The sequence below is a fragment of the Nematolebias whitei genome, chromosome 2 (genome assembly GCF_014905685.2).
Source record: "Nematolebias whitei isolate Nwh7 chromosome 2, NemWhi1, whole genome shotgun sequence".
NCBI lineage: Eukaryota > Metazoa > Chordata > Actinopteri > Cyprinodontiformes > Rivulidae > Nematolebias > Nematolebias whitei.
The window spans coordinates 12,381,695-12,399,593 of NC_056499.1; the positions used below are offsets into that span (position 1 = coordinate 12,381,695).

Sequence of the window (17,899 nt, forward strand, 5' to 3'; positions counted from 1 at the left end):
TAGATGAAAGGTTCTGTCTCAATAAACCTCTGCAACTACCATTTCCACCAAGGACAACAACGGATAAAAGCTAGTGCAGATAGTGTGAGGAAATCCTCATGAGACGAGAGAGCAGCTCAGTCCCAACAGCTTTATTTATACAGTTTCTGTTGTAGATAAGCCGAGTTATAAAACTTCATAAAATGCACAACGAGAAGATAAACGCAGTAAATCTGATCATGCGCTCAGCGTTCACTCAGAAGAAGTGTGAACGTTGTCTGCGGTCTGACTTCGGCCACGTCGGCCTGTTGTAGCTGTTCGATCATGTAGATTCTCAAGTATTCCAGGACACAAAAAATGAACAAATAAAACAAAACTGGACTTTTATTCTGAAGTTGAAGTCATTCTATCCTGACACATGCGCAATAATCCAGGTAGAAAAACCTAACAAGGTTAAGTCAGGTAATCTGAAGAATCTGTCCAGATGACCTGATTTAACCTTTTAGGATTGAAGTTTTCTGTTTCCTGTTCGAGCAGCTTCTCGGTTTAAAACGGGATAGTTCAAAGTTTAAGCTTTTAATGTGAATCTACAGCAACAAACAGGTTCCATTTCTACTTTTAGCTAACATTTCTCTAGTTTTAGTTTTTAACTATCATTTGCTACCTACAGCTAGCCTTTTAAAGATTTAGCTACTAGCTAGCCTTTTGATACTTTAACTTTTTGATAGTATTTTGTTACTTTTAGCTTGTATTTCACTCACTTTAGCTTAATCTTTTTCTTTCAGCTTTTTCCTATTCAGGGGTCTCCACAGCAAGTCGTCATCCTCCTCCATCTCACTCTGTCCTCACTCCAACTACCTCCATGTCCTCTCTAACTGCATCCATACATCTCCTCTTTGTCTTTTTCCTGGCAGCTGCATTTCTAACAACCTTCTACCAATATACCCACTGTCCCTCCTCTGGACATGTCCAAACCATTTCAGTCTGGCCTCTTTAATCATCCCAGTCTCAAAGAGCTCTACAGTGACTGGTCTGAGTGACTATCAGCCAGTGGCCCTCAACTCGATAGTCGCTAAATGCTTCGAAAAACTGGTCATGAGAGGACCCTCATCAGTATGCATACCACAAGAATCAATCAACAGAAAACATTGTCTCCTCTGTGGTCCACATTGCTCTCACTCACCTGGAGCAGAAGGACTCCTATGTCTGAATGCTCTTTGTGGACTTCACGTCTGCCTTCAACACCATGATTCCCCCAATGATGGACAAACTATTCACACTAGGACTAAGCCCCTCCATTTGCAACTGGGTCCTGGACTTCTTAACAAACAGACCACAGTCAGTGAGGATCCACAACTTCTCCTCCTCCACCATAACGCTCAGCACTGGCCCCCTTCAGGGATGTGTGTTGAGCCCCCTTCTGTTCACTCTGCTCACATATGACTGCACACCTACTCATCCAGGCTGTCATATTGTAAAGTTTACAGATGATACAGCAGTGGTGGGATGCATCACAAACAATGATGAGTCCAGCTACAGGCAGGAGGTGGAACACCTGGAGAGCTGATTTTTTTTTTTCATTTACCCTTTATTTATCCAGGTAGTCTCATTGAGCCACGAGAACTCATTTTCAAGAGAGACCTGTTTTAGGGAGCAGATGATGGGGGTTAAGGACCTTGCTCAAGGACCCAGGGTGGGGCGAATAAGGGTGGAGGGAGGTGTGGGTGTTTCACCTTTTCCACCCACATTTTGATGTTGACGGTACCGGGAGGTGAACCTGCGACTTTCCGATCACAAGCCCATCTTCTAGCCTCTGCGCCACCACTCCCCCCAATAACCTTCACATCAATGTGAAGAAGACAAAGGAGATGGTCATGGACTTCAGAAGGAACAAACACACCTACACCCCCCTGACCATAAGAGGATCTGTGGTGGAAGTGGTCTCCAGCTACAAGTACTTGGGTGTACACATGAATGACAACCTCAGCTGGAGCAACAACACCACCAGCCTGATCAAGAAAGCTCATCAGAGACTCAACTTCCTCAGGCGGCTGAGACGAGCTGGTCTGGGAAGCTCAGTCCTCACCTCCTTCTACAGGTGTGCAGTGGAGAGCATCCTGTGCTCTAACGTGTGGCATGGAGGCTGCACAGCTGCAGAAAGAAAAGCTTTGCAGAGAGTGGTGAAGGCTGCACAGAAGTCTGTTGGAGGTTAAGGAGCATTAAGTGTAGAACCACTAGACTGAGGAACAGCTTCTACCCTGAAGCTGTTAGACTCATGAATATCTAACTAGAATAATCACTGTGAAAAATCACATCATGTTGCTGTTGATCTGTTTCATGTTGCTGCTGATCTGTTTCATGTTGCTGCTGATCTGTTTCATGTTGATGTGTTCATTTGTGCTTTTCTGCTCACACAGACTCATGTTCTTGCTGCTGTTTGACGTAATGTTTTATGCTATTAGTGCTTAGTTTATTATTTAGGTGATGTTTTTCTTAGTTCATATCTTAGATCTTATTGTTTTTGTTTACATTTTATTGTTGGATGTAACTGGACCCTGCATACATAATTTTGTTCCACCACATGAGACGCGAATGACAAATAAATCTCTCTGACTTTATCTCCCAGTTGTTCAGCCTGTGCTGTACCTCTGATGATCTCATTCCTAATCTTATCCATCCTTGTCACTCCTAAGAAGAACCTCAACATCTTTATTTCTACCACTTCCAGTTCTGTCTCCTGTCTTTTTGACCAAGTCTCTGTCTCCAGACCAGACAACATAGCTGGTCTCACCACTGTCTTGTAAAGTTTTCCTTTGACCAAACCGACACCCTTTTGTCACAAATCACTCCTGAAACTTTTCTCCATCCTGCCTGGACTCTCTTCTTCACTTATTTACCACACTCCCCATTTTCCTGGACAGTGGACCCCAAGTACTTGAAGTCCTGCACCTTTGTGACCTCTGCTCCTTGTAGCCTCTCTGTTCCACCGGCCTCCCTCTCATTCACACACATGTACTCTGTCTTACTACGGTTGACTTTCAATCCTCTTCTTTCGTTTTACTTCCCTTGTCCGTTAGTGCATATTTGGCTTTTAGGTATCATTATGCTGCTTTTAGCTATTTACTATTTTTATTAACCTAAAATAACTTCTAGCTGAATGTTGGTATTTTTAGTTTTAGCTATTGTTTTAGTCTACTTGGCTTGTAGCTAGCCTTTTGCTTAGTTAGTGTTTATGTTACTACGGTTAGCAAACCATGTGATACTTTTAGCTTTTGGCTAGAGTTTAAAACTTCTAGTGTTCGGCATCTTTAGATTTTTGGTAGTATTTTGCCACTTTTAGCTAGCCTTTTACTGTTTTTAGCTACTGTTCTTTTAGCTTCAGCAGCTCAGTTTCTGCTCAGTACTCAGCATCCTGCTGTTTTTACAGTTTCTCCAGTCAAAAATGTGTTGCTGAAAATAAAATCATTTTTCATTTTAAATAAAGCAGATTATTTTTTTAAATGTCTTTAAATGTTTCTCTTTTGCAACGAAGACAAGATTCAACTTGTCTGCTGGATTCCTTAGATAGAGAACTTTACTAATTGGCTTTTATATCCATAAATGAATAGTGAATGTTCCTGTAAAGTGCCCTGAGACAACTTTGTTGTGATTTGGTGCTATATAAATAAACTGAATTGAATTTTGTTGTTTGAAGTTCATAATTTTGAGTTTAAAATCATAAATCAGAAAAAGGTGAAAGTGAGGGTGTGAGGGTTCTGGTACTCAGGACTTACGGGTCTTGGACTCGAGGTCGTCGGACTCTGACAGACTGAGCAGATCCGCTCCCTGACTGCGACACGAGTCCAAAGCTTCATGCCAGGTCACGGTGCTGCCGGAGACGAACTCGTAGCAGGAGTCTCCTTCTGGGCCAGAAAACAGGGTGTGGCAGCCATTTTCTGTAAAGTCCCAGAGACAATGCGGTTAAAAGTTTAGGTCAAATCGTGACTTGTGTCTTTGAAAGCACACAAAGATCCTGTCCTGCTGAATGTTAACATAAATAAAAAGGAACCTTTCCTGTGTTAAACAACGTACCAGGTATTAGACAGTTCCCCCATTTCCTCTCCTGGTCATAGTCCAGAGACGTAGAACACCAGGTCAGTTTTGGAGCATCTGGGTCAGGAAGGCACTCGTGGTACCAGCTGCCGTTGAACTTGAAGGGGAACACGCACGGAGCGCCTGCCGAGTTCCCGTTGAAGGAGTGAAGAACTGCACCGAAACAAAGAGCCCACGTTATTTATGTCAAGGACGGGGAGCGAAACGCAGCGGTGAGCGCCGTTCTGTGGTCATAATGTTATGGCTGATGAGTGTTTATCTGGAGCCTTGGATTCAGTTAAGATTCTTCACATCCATCAAAAACTTTTTTTTCTTCGACATCCTCACTTTTTGCAACTTTGGCTAACCCTTGATCTATTTTAGCTTATAAGCTACCCATCAGATACTTCTAGCTTTTAGTTAGCCATTTATTGAATTAGCATTTAGCTAGCTTTTTGTTACTTTCGGCTGGCTTTTTACCTACAACTAGCTTTTTAATACTTTAAGCATGTAACGAATGGTAAGCTAAAATATCAAAATGAAAGCTAGAAGCTAAAATAATTTTAAAAAATTGCCTAAAAGCTAAAAGTAGCAAAATCTAAAACCAAAAACTAAACAGATTTAGCTACTTTTAGTTTACCTTTTCAACCTTGAGCTAGATACTTTATACATTTAGCTAGAAGCTAGTTAGCTGATAATTTTAGCTTTTAGTTAGCTTTGAGCTTTTAACTAAACTTCTGTTGTTTTAGGTGTACTTTTACTTTTTTCTTGCTTTCCTACATTTAGCTCTTAGCTAGCATTTTGCAACCATTAGCTTTTAACCAAACTTTTACAATTTTTGGCTTGTAGCTCCCTATTTGATACTTTAGCTACTCATTTAACATATTTAGCTGTAAGCTATCCATATATTTTAGCTTCTAGCTAGCTTTCTGTTACTTTTAACTTGCTGTGTTTAGCTTTTAATTGTTGTTAGCTTTAAGACAGCTATATTGCTACTCTTAGCTAGCCTATTCATACATTTAGCTTTTAGCTAGCAATAGTTACTTTTAGGCAGTATACTGCTTTTTTTTTTTAGCAATACCAACTCAGTTTCAGCTTCTTCCGCAGTGATTTCTCTGGTTAAAATCGTTGTTTAATCTTAAAAATAAACGTGTTTCTGATTTTGAGTGTCAAAATAAATGTGTTGACTCTGTGATGCAAGGAGCAGCTAAACTAAAACAGCTGAACTTGGTTTTACATTTGAACAGACACTCGTCTCTGGGAGGTCGTCCGACTCGCTCAGCTGGAATTTGACAGGACGAGTCGCGGTGCAGGAAAAAGCAGTTGATTGACAGGTATGAAGGCAACAAACCAGTCAAGTTTGGTTTAAAATGCTCTACAGCCAAAACAACAACTAGAAACATGTTTCAAACAGAGACGGAATGAAGAAAGTCCACAATCTGTCGGTTCTAAAAGCAGAATGGAACTGATCCGGTCTTCATCAGGTTCTGAAAAGATTTAAGTCTGACCTCACTTGACCCAAAACACACAACAGATTCCGCTGAGTGGATATTTATTAAACAGAAACTATCAACTGCATTGATTAACTGATCATAATCTAGGTTTTTTTTTCCTGCTCTGAAGCATCCACATGTGCGTCAACTGAACGCCAAGATGGAAAGACATCAGCAGTGACCTCAGCTGTTGCTGTCCATGAATCTGTGAAGGGTCAAAGGTCATTCCCAAACCATCTGGAGTCCATCGTTCTACACAGAAAAAGATTATTCACAAGAGAAAAACATTTCAGACAGTCTTCACAGCAGATTCACCCCCAAGGTCAGACCATGCAGTGACTCCAGTGTTTCCCCTGCATTATACAAGCAGGGCGCCCCGCCCTGTCAACAGAACCGAGCGCCCTGCCTACAGAAACAGCTGTTGGACAGATGGACTCACAACTGACTCTAGAACTTCTCTGGAGACCAAAGGGTTCTGGAGTCAGACGAGTCCATCTGTCCAACAGCTGAAGCCAACTGGGTCCAACAGAACCAAGATCTCAAACACAGCAGCTGAGTTACAACAGAACGGGTCAGAAAGAACAGAACCAAGGTGTTACAACGGTCCAGTCAGAGTCCAGAACCTCAACCTGACACGCTGTGGTGGACTTTCAGAGAGCTGAGCAGAACCCTCAGTGCTGGAAAGAAGAGTGGGCCAGAACTCCTCCAGAACCATTAGAGATGACCAGAAAACCATGGAGGGTTCTGCTGCTCAAGGAGGTTCTAAAAGATGCTGGATCTGGACCTGGGACCAGGTTCTTTTTAATAAATTACATCTCAGAACTTACTGAGTGTTTCTGTTCCCTGAGGTCAGATCTGGATCAGTTTAGAATCCGATGAAGACCGGATCAGGTTCATGAAGTTCTGAAACCCCAGAACTGAAGCAGGGTGGACTTTCTTTCCCTCCTGATCCATTCAGGGATCTTCAGTTTCACAGAAGTGAAGGAAAGCTTTCACCAAATCTAATTTGTGATCCATTACAACTAAATCTAATAATGTTCTTTGTAACCGTCAGCGTTCTGTTTCTCACCTCGATACGTTCTGTGGCAGATGTTCTCCTGGGATCCTCCTCTGGACCAGTTCTCACTGACGTCTCGTCTGACGCCCGGTTTCCCCTCGCTGACCGTCAGACCCATGTCGTAGACGGTGTACACGGCTCCGTCCTGGCAGTGCCACGCCAGCAAATCACCGGAGCCGCAGTCCACCAGAGACAGCTTCTTCAACTGGACATCCAGCGCCAAGCAGAGAGACGACGCCACGTGGAAGAGCCGGTGACCCGAGCCCCACTTCCACAGCTGGGCGGTGCTGCTTGGGTCACAGGTGGCCAGGCTGAAGTTCGCCGGGTCGTTCACATCCAGACACTTTAATGAACTCGAGTGTTGAATGGTGAAAGAGTCTTCTCCTGAAATTATTGAAACAAACGAAAAAGTTTTTATTTTACTCCAACATTTCCTGGAAACATTTTGTTCTGTGACATCGGCTCCAAGCCCGACTTCGCTCACTTTAAGCATGTGAATTATAGCCGAACAGAACTTAACAGCAAAATGCTTTAAAAGACTGGTCACGACCCACATCAAAGCAACCATCGGCATCAGCGAGGACCCACACCAGTATACATACTGTAAGAATCGATCAGCAGAGGACGCCATCTCCTCTGTGGTCCACACTGCTCTCACCCACCAGGAGCAGAAGGACTCCTACATCCGTATGCTCTTTGTGGACTTCACACCCACCTTCAACACCATGATTCCCCAGACCCTGCTGAACAAATTATTCACACTAGGACTAAGCCCCTCCCTATACAACTGTGTCCTGGATTTCTTAAAGAGCAAACACAACTAACTCCTCCTGAACATAGAAGGATCTGTGGTGGAAGTGGTCTCCAGCTACAAGTACTTGGGTGCACACCTGAACAACAACCTCAGCTGGGGCAACAACACCACCAGCCTGATCAAGAAAGCTCATCAGAGACTCTACTTCCTCAGGCGGCTGAGATTAGCTGGTCTGGGAAGCTCAGGTGTGCAGTAACCTGTGCTCCAGCATCAACGTGGAGGCTGCACAGCTGGAGAGAGAAAAGCTTTGCAGAGAGTAGTGAAGGCTGCACAGAAGACTGTTGGAGTCAGCCTCCCCACCATCACAGACATCTACACCTCCAGATGCAGGAAGAGGGCCACCTGCATCATGAAGGACCCCACTCACCCAGCACACACACTTTTTGCCCCGCTCCCCTCAGGCAGGAGGTTGAGGAGCATTAAGTGTAGAACCACTAGACCGAGGAACAGCTTCTACCCTGAAGCTGTTAGACTCATGAATCCCTTATCAGGATAATCACTGTAATCCCACTTTAATTGGTGATTTGTCACTTTATCTGTGCTGCTGATTTCTTGCCTTTAAGCTGCTATTCATACCCATCTGCTCACAACAGATTCATGTTCAGGCTGCTGTTTAATACACCATATTATTTTATTAGTGTTTTGCGTATATTTTAGATCTTTGTATACCGTTTCTTTTTGTATAGTTTATATTTTTGCTATTTTTGGGTGTAACTGTACCTTGAGTACACAATACTCTTCTACCTCATGTACCACGTGTGATGCAAATGACAATAAAGTGTCCTTGAACCTTGATCCAAAACTAATCCGACATCTGAACTCACCCTTCCTCTTCCTGAGGATGGATGTTTGATCTTTCTAAAAACAAAAAATTCAATTCAAAATGTGAGGCTAAAATCAAACTAAACAGAATAAAGAAGTTGGTCTGCATCCTTTCAGCTGGTTTTGCTCAGACCATCTACGACTTTAAAACTGTTGAAAACTTTTGTATTTTTATTTTAGTTCTAGTTGAGACAAAGAAATTAAAGTTTTTACGGTTTTTATTCATTTTACTGTGCAAGTTTATTTTCATCAGTCCATTACCTTTTACCTGTTTTATCATTTCATTAATCTAAAATTATTTTTGTTTTATGTGGACTTTACTGTATTTTGGTTCACCTGTATATATTTGTACAGCTCTTTGGTCAATGTGGATTGTTTTTTATAATGTGCTACAGAAATAAATAAACGTTGACATGTTTGAGTGAGGACAAACAAACGAGGCTACGTTTGTTGATTTCCTTCAATGGTAATCAAAGAAACCCAGCCGATGTGACTGGATCCAGAAAGCTCCGGTGTTCTCTTGTCAGTCAGGACCTTTGGTTCTTGTCAACCTGCATTTTGGTGATTTCCTGTCTGTTTTTGACAACAGTGGCGCCTCCTGGGTCTTTTTTCTATCTGATTCAAAATGTGGTCAGAAAGAGACGACCCTTTACTTTGGAGTTCAGCTTGAATGGTTATGGATGGTTTCCTCCATCCTTTTTTTAAATTACTGTCCATGTCTAATCAACCTGGGGTCGCATTTCCTCTTGCGTCCACGTCATGGAAGGTTGTCTACAGTCCCATGAGCTTTCTACTTTTTAACAGTCTTGTCCACTGTGGTCAAAGGAACTTGGAAGTTATTAGGAGATGGTCTGGCCACGTTTCCCCTAGATAACATGCCATGGTGGGGCGCTCATCTTGTCCGTGATTTTTGTCAATTGTCGGGGAAGAGAGATACGTCTCTTTGCGCTGTTTGTACCGACAGTTTTCGAGCGTGCGCGCGCAGGGGTGTGTGTCAGCGTGAGGGTTCAGGCGGCGTGAGCACAGCATTTACCTTTTTAGCTAGCATACCTGTATTGCATGCCGTTAATTTAGCGCTACATCATTACCAACTGGGGTGGGTGGGGGCAGTTCGGTAGGCAGGGCGCTTGGTTCTGTTAACGAGGCAGGGCGCCCCACTTGTATAATGGTAGGGGAAACGCTGTCTGGTAGACTTTCGATGTAAGCTGGAGAGGATCAAAAAATCTAGTAGACTTTGTAAAGATTTAAAAAAAGACATGAACATCTGTGGGCAACAACAACAACAAAAAAAAACCCGAAACGCAGCTGCAGCATCAAACGACACCCCCCCACCCCCCCCCCCCCCCCCCCCCCCCGTCTGATTCCTGTTCTGATAAACAAACAGGAACGAGCTGTGGACACGACGGAAAACAGAAACTCCTCAACGAGAAAAACAAAAAGGTTATGAAAAAACATCAACTGTAGCTCAAGAAAAACATCAAGCTTCACCACGAAACTGCTGAAGAAAGCTGCAAAGGATCAAGATCGATCTGATTAAAGTCAGGCATGAACTTAGCCAAGATCTCTGCAGAGTGATCCACGGAGGTGGAAGTATGATAATATGGGACACAATGTTTAGCAAAACATTACAGGACAAGATGACCCCCCCCCCCCCCCCCCCCCCAGAAACGTGGTTTGGCAACAACGTTCCAATAACGGCTTCAAAGCACGAGAATTACACAAGAGTGCCCGACAAAAAGGCAAACGATGAAAAGCTGCGACCTGGTCAGGAGAAATGTCAGCTCTGATCAAACAACAGCCAAAATAAATCAATCGACGGCTCCGGAGCTGAAAAATGACAAACCTTGTCCTGATAACCCTCCGTCTGCCAGAGTTCACCCTCAACTTCATTCCATATACAGTAAAAAGATTCACTCTTCTCACATGCTGGGAATAAAGAAAGTAGAAACATTTCCTCACAGATTCGGGTGATTTCAGCTAAATATGAAGTCAGCTTTGGTCTGAATGTTTCTGAAGCACTCTCGTTATTCAGATCCAGTTTTCTTTTGCATATTTTTTAACAATTTATAAAGCAAAACCTTCGGCTCGTTTAGGACATTCGTGTTGGGACGTCTGCTATTTGTGCAGTATTTAGCTTTGTCTGCCGTGTTTTCTCATTAAAAATGGAGTTCTCTTCACATCCTTCACAACCTTTAGCGGTTTACAACTTTTAATGTTCATTTCAGCTTCCTTCAGCTCCTTTTAGCCTCTCGCTGCTCATTTCAGCTTTCTTCAGCTCCTTTTAAGCTCCTTCTGCTCATTTGAGCTTTCTTCAGCTCCTTTCGCCTCTTTCTGCTCATTTCAGCTTGTTTCAGCTCCCTTTACCCTCTTTCTGCTCATTTCAGCTTGTTTCAGCTCCTTTTAACCTCTTTCTGCTCATTTCGGCTTCATTCAGCTCCTTTGAGCCTCTTTCTGTTCATATATTTTTCATATCAGTTTTTGACACTGTGGACTATGACATCTTAATAAGCTCTCAGAAATTGGTTTCTCAGATCACACCATCGGTTGGTTCTCTAATTATCTCTCAGATCGAAATGTGTTCAACATGATGGTACTTCTTCCAGTTATTTAACAGTTAACAATGGTGTACCACAAGGCTCAGTATTAGGTCCCACCCTCTTCACAATCTACATAGGTAATGTAGGTCAGGTCATTCCTGATGCATCCTTACATTTCTATGCTGATGACACAGTTGTTTACCGTCGAGCTAAAACAGTTGCTAAAGTTTTTCAACTTTTGTAGTCTGATTTTGACATCATCCAGTCTGATTTGTTCCATCTCAAACTTGTACTAACTCCGACAAAACCAAAGGGATGTTGTTTTCAATCAGGAAGTTGGTCCCAGCAGTCCTTCGCCCAATTTTATCTTTGAATGGTGTCCCTATTGAATTTGTCCTTTCTTAAAAATATTTGGGCATCTCGGTCGATTCGCATCTCTCTTTTAAGCTCCACATCAAAAACATGGTAAATAAACTGAAAGTAAAACTGGGTTTCTTTTTCAGAAATAGATTCTGTCTAACTTTGAATGCTAGGAAACGCCTTGTAACTGTGACTTTCCTTCTCTCCATTCACTACAGTGACATTATTCACATGAACGCTCCTACAAGAACCCTGCAGATGTTGGATGCTGTCTATCATGGTGCACTAAGATTCATAACTGGCTGTGATTATCGTACCCACCACTGCACCCTGTATTCACTGGTTAACTGGACATCAGTAACTTCACGCAGACTCTCCCACTGGTGCATTTTCATCTTTAAATCACTTGGTCTGCTGTCTTCATACATCTCCTCCTACATGTCTCTGCATGAGTGCAGCTACAGCGTGCGCTCTCAGGACATTATTCCCTGCAGTGTTCCCTCAGTGAGGACTGAACTAGGCAAAAGGACCTTCTCCTACTCCGCTCCTGTTTCCTGGAATATCTTACAAAAAGATCTGAATCTCTCGACCTTGATCTCTCTTAGTGGCTTTAAACAACTGTTAAGTTCATGACAAAAACCAGACATGTTCCTGTTTTTAGTATTTTACATCGCTTTATAATGTAGCGGTTTCTTTTCATTGTTTATATATCATTTTCTTCCATTTATTTATTTTTTCAAATTATATGCTTTCTTTTATGATTGTCTACTGTTGTTATTGTTGTCTATCGTCGCCATCGTTCATAAATACAGGTTGAAAGAATATCAGCTTCTTTCTGCTCATTTCAGTTTCCTTCAGCTTCTTTAAGCCTCTTTTGGCTCATTTCAGCCTATTTTCTACTTGTTAGCCTTTTCTTGCTCCTTTTAGCTTCTTTTTTCCTCATTTCATTTTTTGCAGAGGGCCACCTGCATCATGAAGGACCCCACTCACCCAGCACACTCACTTTTTACCCCGCTCCCCTCAGGCAGGAGGTTGAGGCGCATTAAGTGTAGAAACATTAGACTGAGGAACAGCTTCTACCCTGAAGCTGTTAGACTCATCCCTTATCAGAAAAAAATCACTGTAATGACATATTAATTGGTGATATGTCATTTTATCTGTGCTGGTGATTATCCATGCTGCTGATTTCTTGCCTTTAAGCTGCTGTATTCATACCCATCTGCTCACAACAGACTCATGTTCAGGCTGCTGTTTAATATACAGTAACATATTATTTTATATTTTTAGTGTATATCTTAGATCCTTGTACACTGTTTCTTTTTATACTTTTGCTATTTTGGGTGTAACTGGGACCTTGAGCTCAATTTCTTTCCACCTCATGTACCACATGTGATGCAAATGACAGTAAAGAACCTTGTGCTTCTTTCAGCTTTTAATGCTAATTTTAGCTGTCTGCTTTCTCTGCTGAATGTCAGCCTTTTCTGCTCATTTAACCTTTTTTGTTACTTTTCAGCTAATTTAAGTTTTATGTACTCTTCAGCATCTTTCTGCCTGTTGAACTTCTGCTCATTTAGCCTCTTAATGTGCTTTTCTCAGCTACTTTCAGCTGATTTTCTGCTATAGCTGTTTTGTGCTTTGTTAAGCAATAGTTTTAGCTTTTTTTGTGTGTATGTTCCTTTAGGCTTTTTTACGATCCTTTCAGCACTTTTCAACTTCTAGCTTCATACTGCCAATAAAAAAAAAAAAACCTCCATCTAGTTTCAGCTACTTTTTTAATAATGTCATGTTTGTGTCCTCCTTTCAACTTCTACATTCAGTTCTTGGTGTATTTCAGGTGATCTTCAGCTTGTAGAGCAGCTGCAGCAACAATCAGGTTTCTTAACTAGAATATTTAGCTCGAAAAATATTTCAAAAAACAGAAACGGAAAGATGTCCAAAGACGAATGCAGGACTGGACTCATGTCCAACTATGAAACCTGTTTTTAAGAACCTGCTCGTTCAGGCAGGTTCTACCTCCCGCTGCCCGTTTGTTTCACATCACGCTCCTCTGGGAAAAGTACAGTTGAAAATCCGACCTGAGCAGAGTTTGAGTCAAAAATGAAAGCGAGGCGTCGCGGGTCGTCTTACCTGAACCTTTCCCAGCCGGCGAACAAGTTCCTGTCAGGTAAACGTTGGTCTCCAGCAGCGTCCATAAACAAAGGCTCAGCGTCGCTGCGGATAACTTCATGGTCGCGGAGAACTTTGTGGTGGCTTCATACAGGACCTGTCTCGGTTCCGAAGCGTGGAGGACTTGAACACGGGCCCAGTAACAACCGAACTACAAACAGAAAGTGATCGCAACGCCAACCCAGAACGGGCTCAACTTGACAGCTGTCCAGCCCGGAGTCCTGCGCGGAGCGAACCGTGAAGCTAGCAGCAGCGGGGAGTGAGCTAGTGCTAACTTCCGGTTTACGAAATAACATAAAATTATAAATTTTTAAAACTATAGTGAAATAAATAAATAAATAAACAAATAACTAGGATTAGGAAGAAGAACACCAGGCAAGACAAGATTTAAGATGGCTGCTGACCAAAGCTACACAGAAACATTAGCTAAGCACAAAACATGTATGGAACAAGTTAAACTACTTTTTAAAGAAGGACTATAAGGAAGAAACAAGCTAAATTAATAAATAATTTAACTAAAAAATATATATGCACGTATATCGAAATCGTTTTTTAGTTATGAACTTTTTTGTTTGTGACGTGTAAACGTTTGTTTATCAAATGTTTTTCACATTTGTTTTATTTCAGTTAGTTTTTAGCAGCTATCTTTTCCAAAACTCTCATAAATGATTGTATAAAACTCGTTTTAAATCTAAAAACGCGTATAAAAATAAATGCGCATGCGCGAACCTGTGCGTTTGAAAAGTTTTATTTTGAAGATCCCATCTATCTTTTCCGGTTTGTGCCTCCATCTTTCTTTATGGCTCCGTTTTCTTTCCCCTCCACGCCCATCGCGCCTAGAGCTTAAAAACAACAAATACGCACTTTGAGTTGTTCATTAAAGTCACATAAAGGCCCATAAAACATTTTAAAACACACCGTTTCTGTTTCATCGCGCAGGCGCAGTAACTGTCATATTGATATTGAGTAATATCAGTAACTGATATTACTCAATGGATTATTCAACATCATGATGTCAGACGGAGCTGAACTCTGCTGTAAACAGATTATTTAATGGCGCCGGGTGTGTTTTACAGTAAGACAATAATACATTAGCACATTGTTGCATAAAGCCAAAACAAACAATGTTTTAACATGGAAATTAAAAGTTATTATGAGCTCCATATTTCATCAGAATAAACAGAATTTATCGTTTTAAATGACACACACACACACACACACAGAGATGTCCATAAAAACTATCGTTTTAAACATTAGATGTTTAGTAAAATGTTAATTCAAAGTTATACATTTATTATTACACTCATACATTTATTCTCTGACTTTTTCAGTAAATAAAAAAATAAACTATGGCTGCAATGGGAACATTTGCTGTTCATAAAATACTTAAAACATTTTGAAATAAACAATTGAAAAAATGTTGTACTCTATGACAAAGGCACACTAAATCCTAAAGGTTTAAAATCAAAGCAATTTGACTCATGTTGTGTAGCTAAAGATGCTTCACTCCCCATCCAGGGAGCTTTCTGAAATTCAAAACGAGTCTGAAGTTTGCGCCATTCGTGCCGATGAAGCGGATACTCACTCACTGAACCGCTAATTCACACCTTCATGTATGACCAAAACATCTCCCACTGAGCTGGGCGAACAAAGACCCTGATGACCCTCAGGAAGGAGGGGAGATTTCAGGAGGAACACGAGGGAGACAAAGACCCTTATGACCCTCAGGAAGGTAGGGAGACAAAGACTCTGATGACCTTCAGGAGGGAGGGGAGGAGTCAAAACCCCCAATGACCCACTGGGAGGGAGGGGGGGGGGGGGGGGAGACCTCAGGAGACAGAAAGGAGACAAACACCCTGATGGCCTTCAGAAGAGATGGAAGGAAGGCAAATACCTTGATGACCCTCAGAAGAGAGTGAAGGGAGGCAAAGACCATGGTGACCCTCAGGAAGGTAGGGAGACAAAGACTCTGATGACCTTCAGGAGGGAGGGGAGATATCAGGAGGAACACGAGAAGAGACAAAGACCCTGATGACCAACAGGAAGGTAGGGAGAGAAAGACTCTGATGACCTTCAGGAGGGAGGGGAGGAGTCAAAACCCCTAATGACCCACTGGAGGGAGACCTCATGAGATGTAAAGGAGACAAACACCCTGATGGCCTTCAGAAGAGATGGAAGGAAGGCAAATACCTTGATGACCCTCAGAAGAGAGTGAAGGGAGGCAAAGACCATGGTGACCCTCAGGAAGGTAGGGCGACAAAGACTCTGATGACCTTCAGGAGGGAGGGGAGGAGGCAAAAACCCTGATGACCCATAGGAGAGAGGGGAGGGAGACCTCAGGAGATGGAAAGGAGACAAACACCCTGATGACTTTCAGGAGAGGGAAGGAAGGCAAATACTCTCATGACCCTCAGGAAGGTGGAGAAACAAAGACTCTGATGACCATCAGGAGGAAGGCAAAGACCCTAATTACCCTCAGGAGGCAGGTGAGTCATAATCATTTGCATAAATGGAGCATCTCCTGCAGTGTAAAGCTTGGAACTCCTCACTATCCAGTTCTGAACTGAAAAAGCTACACGGATAGAAAATGTCTTCAGCTTCAAAACACAAGTCAAGTTGCTTTGTTTCTATCAATTGTCCTAATATGGGATGTATTATGGGATGGCACTATCCGTCTGTGGACAGTTTCCTGCTCCAAATTAGAAACACTTCAACATAAAAATGCCAAACTGCACAACTCATAGGTCAAACATGATCCTAGTTGATTCCAAGGTCATGGGGTCAAAGGTCAAGGTCACAGGTGATCCCATAGTTAAACCTTGTCCCTATTCCAGCTAGCTTTGTCCCCATCTGTCCACTCATAAGTAACCCTACAAATGTTTAGGACAGAAAACATCCACAGACTATGGCTCCATGTTGGATTTTGTTTTTATTTAAACAACTTCCAAACAAACCTTGAGTGGTTCTGGTGAAGTCCACTTCTCTGATCATCAAATGGTTTGAATCGGCAGGTAGTTGTCAACAGGTGAGTTTTTCACCCGAGAGCTACAGGTACATGTTCTTTAATTGACCCGTTTGTCTATTTACACCTTGGACACAGTCATTATCTGTGACTCTGACCTTTGACCCCAACACCATCATGTCTAAAGACTCAAATATTCAAAAACAACAACAAATCACCTGTTTTATTTATTAAAATGCAAACTGTACAACATACGCACCAATGTACAGCATGTAAACGCAACAAAATACAAAATACTGAAAAGGTTCCTGTAGCAGACGTACAGACCCAGCAGCTCCTGAACAGAATTGAATTTACAAAAAAAACATTTTCTGTTATCGAAATAAAACATATTTAGACTTTGATGAGGAAAAAAAATCAAGATTTTTTACTTTGTTCAAACCTGAAAATGTCTTTGAACTCAAAATTATTCTGCATCATTAAACTTTATGCTTTTAGATGTAAAGCTCGTTAGTTCTTCAATTTTATTTAAGTGACCTTTTTATTTTTATTTGTTTCAGAGGCAGCAGCTTTTATCGCATTAGAGCGTTTTGAATAAATCAAAACTACAGTTCATGTTGCCTGTGATGACCTCAGCACCATCCTAAGCAGCTGGCGCCCCCACGCATTTGTACCTGATGGTGAAACCAAGACACATTCAGAGAATCAGACGTGAACAGTAAAAAAGCCTTTGGTGTTATTCTCCTGAGTGAGCCTCCAGGTCTGTGATCAGCACGTTCCCATCCGACTCTGTACCCTGAGAGTCCGTTTGTCTGTAATAAGCACCCCCGGGCGTAGGGAGGCCCCGGAAATGAGCCGAGTTCCTCCTGAACAGAAACCAGACCGCCACTGCCAGCAGGGCAAAGATTATGACGGCCACCACCGCGGCAGCAGGAACGATGCTGCGATGAGAACCTGGAACAGACGAGAGGTTTTCAGCCGTGAGACGACGTTATTACAGCAGACGTATAAAATACAGATCAAGTCTCCACCGCTGGAAAAGACCAGTTTATGTGGCGTGAAATGAACGAAGCCATAATAAATTTACTGTATTCCTGTTCAACATCTCCATCTTCCACAGCTTCACTGCAGTCGAGTCGAGGAGACATTGGGTCCAGGACACAAACCCAGACCCCCCCACCCCGAAACTCACCATTGTTCTTTTTGAAACCTGCTTCAGAAAAAAATTTCCTCTGATGCTGCTTTGACTTTTTACCTTCTTTCCACTACTTCTAGCTTTTAGCTAATGTCCTGCTACTAGCTAGCATTGTACTAGTTTTTAGCTAGCCTTTTGCTATTTTTAGCTTTTACTTACCTTTCCACTACTTTTTGCTTTTACTGTTCTGCTAATAATGGTTTTTAGCTTGACTTTTGCCATTTTAGCCAGTTTTTTGCTACTTTGTACTTTTAACTAGCTTTTTGTTACTTCTAGCTAGAATATTGCTGCTTAAACTAGCATTTTAGTAATTGCAGCTCTTACCTACTCGTGTACTACTTTCAGCTTTTATTTAATGTTCCACTACTTTTAGCTTCTAGCTACAATACAGTAGTCCCTCGCTACTTCAGTTTGTTTTTCACGTATTCGCTCTATCGCGTATT

At 42.1% G+C, this 17,899-nt stretch overlaps 2 protein-coding genes across 2 annotated transcripts in view; both read right to left on the reverse strand.

The window, feature by feature from the left end:
• ly75 (lymphocyte antigen 75) overlaps positions 1–13,541 on the reverse strand; it is a 63,693-nt gene extending 50,152 nt beyond the window's left edge. The window contains exons 1-4 of the mRNA XM_037693088.1: positions 13,261–13,541; positions 6,613–6,984; positions 4,051–4,224; positions 3,753–3,914 (exon numbers count right to left, since the gene is read on the reverse strand). Of these exons, the coding sequence (XP_037549016.1) occupies positions 3,753–3,914; positions 4,051–4,224; positions 6,613–6,984; positions 13,261–13,360 (808 nt within the window). The 5' untranslated portion in view covers positions 13,361–13,541. The remainder of the gene's footprint in view (positions 1–3,752; positions 3,915–4,050; positions 4,225–6,612; positions 6,985–13,260) is intronic.
• Positions 13,542–16,740: 3,199 nt separating this feature from the next.
• pla2r1 (phospholipase A2 receptor 1) overlaps positions 16,741–17,899 on the reverse strand; it is a 46,323-nt gene continuing 45,164 nt past the window's right edge. Inside the window, exon 30 of the mRNA XM_037693097.1 lies at positions 16,741–17,215. Coding sequence (XP_037549025.1) covers positions 16,998–17,215 — 218 coding nt within the window. The 3' untranslated portion in view covers positions 16,741–16,997. The remainder of the gene's footprint in view (positions 17,216–17,899) is intronic.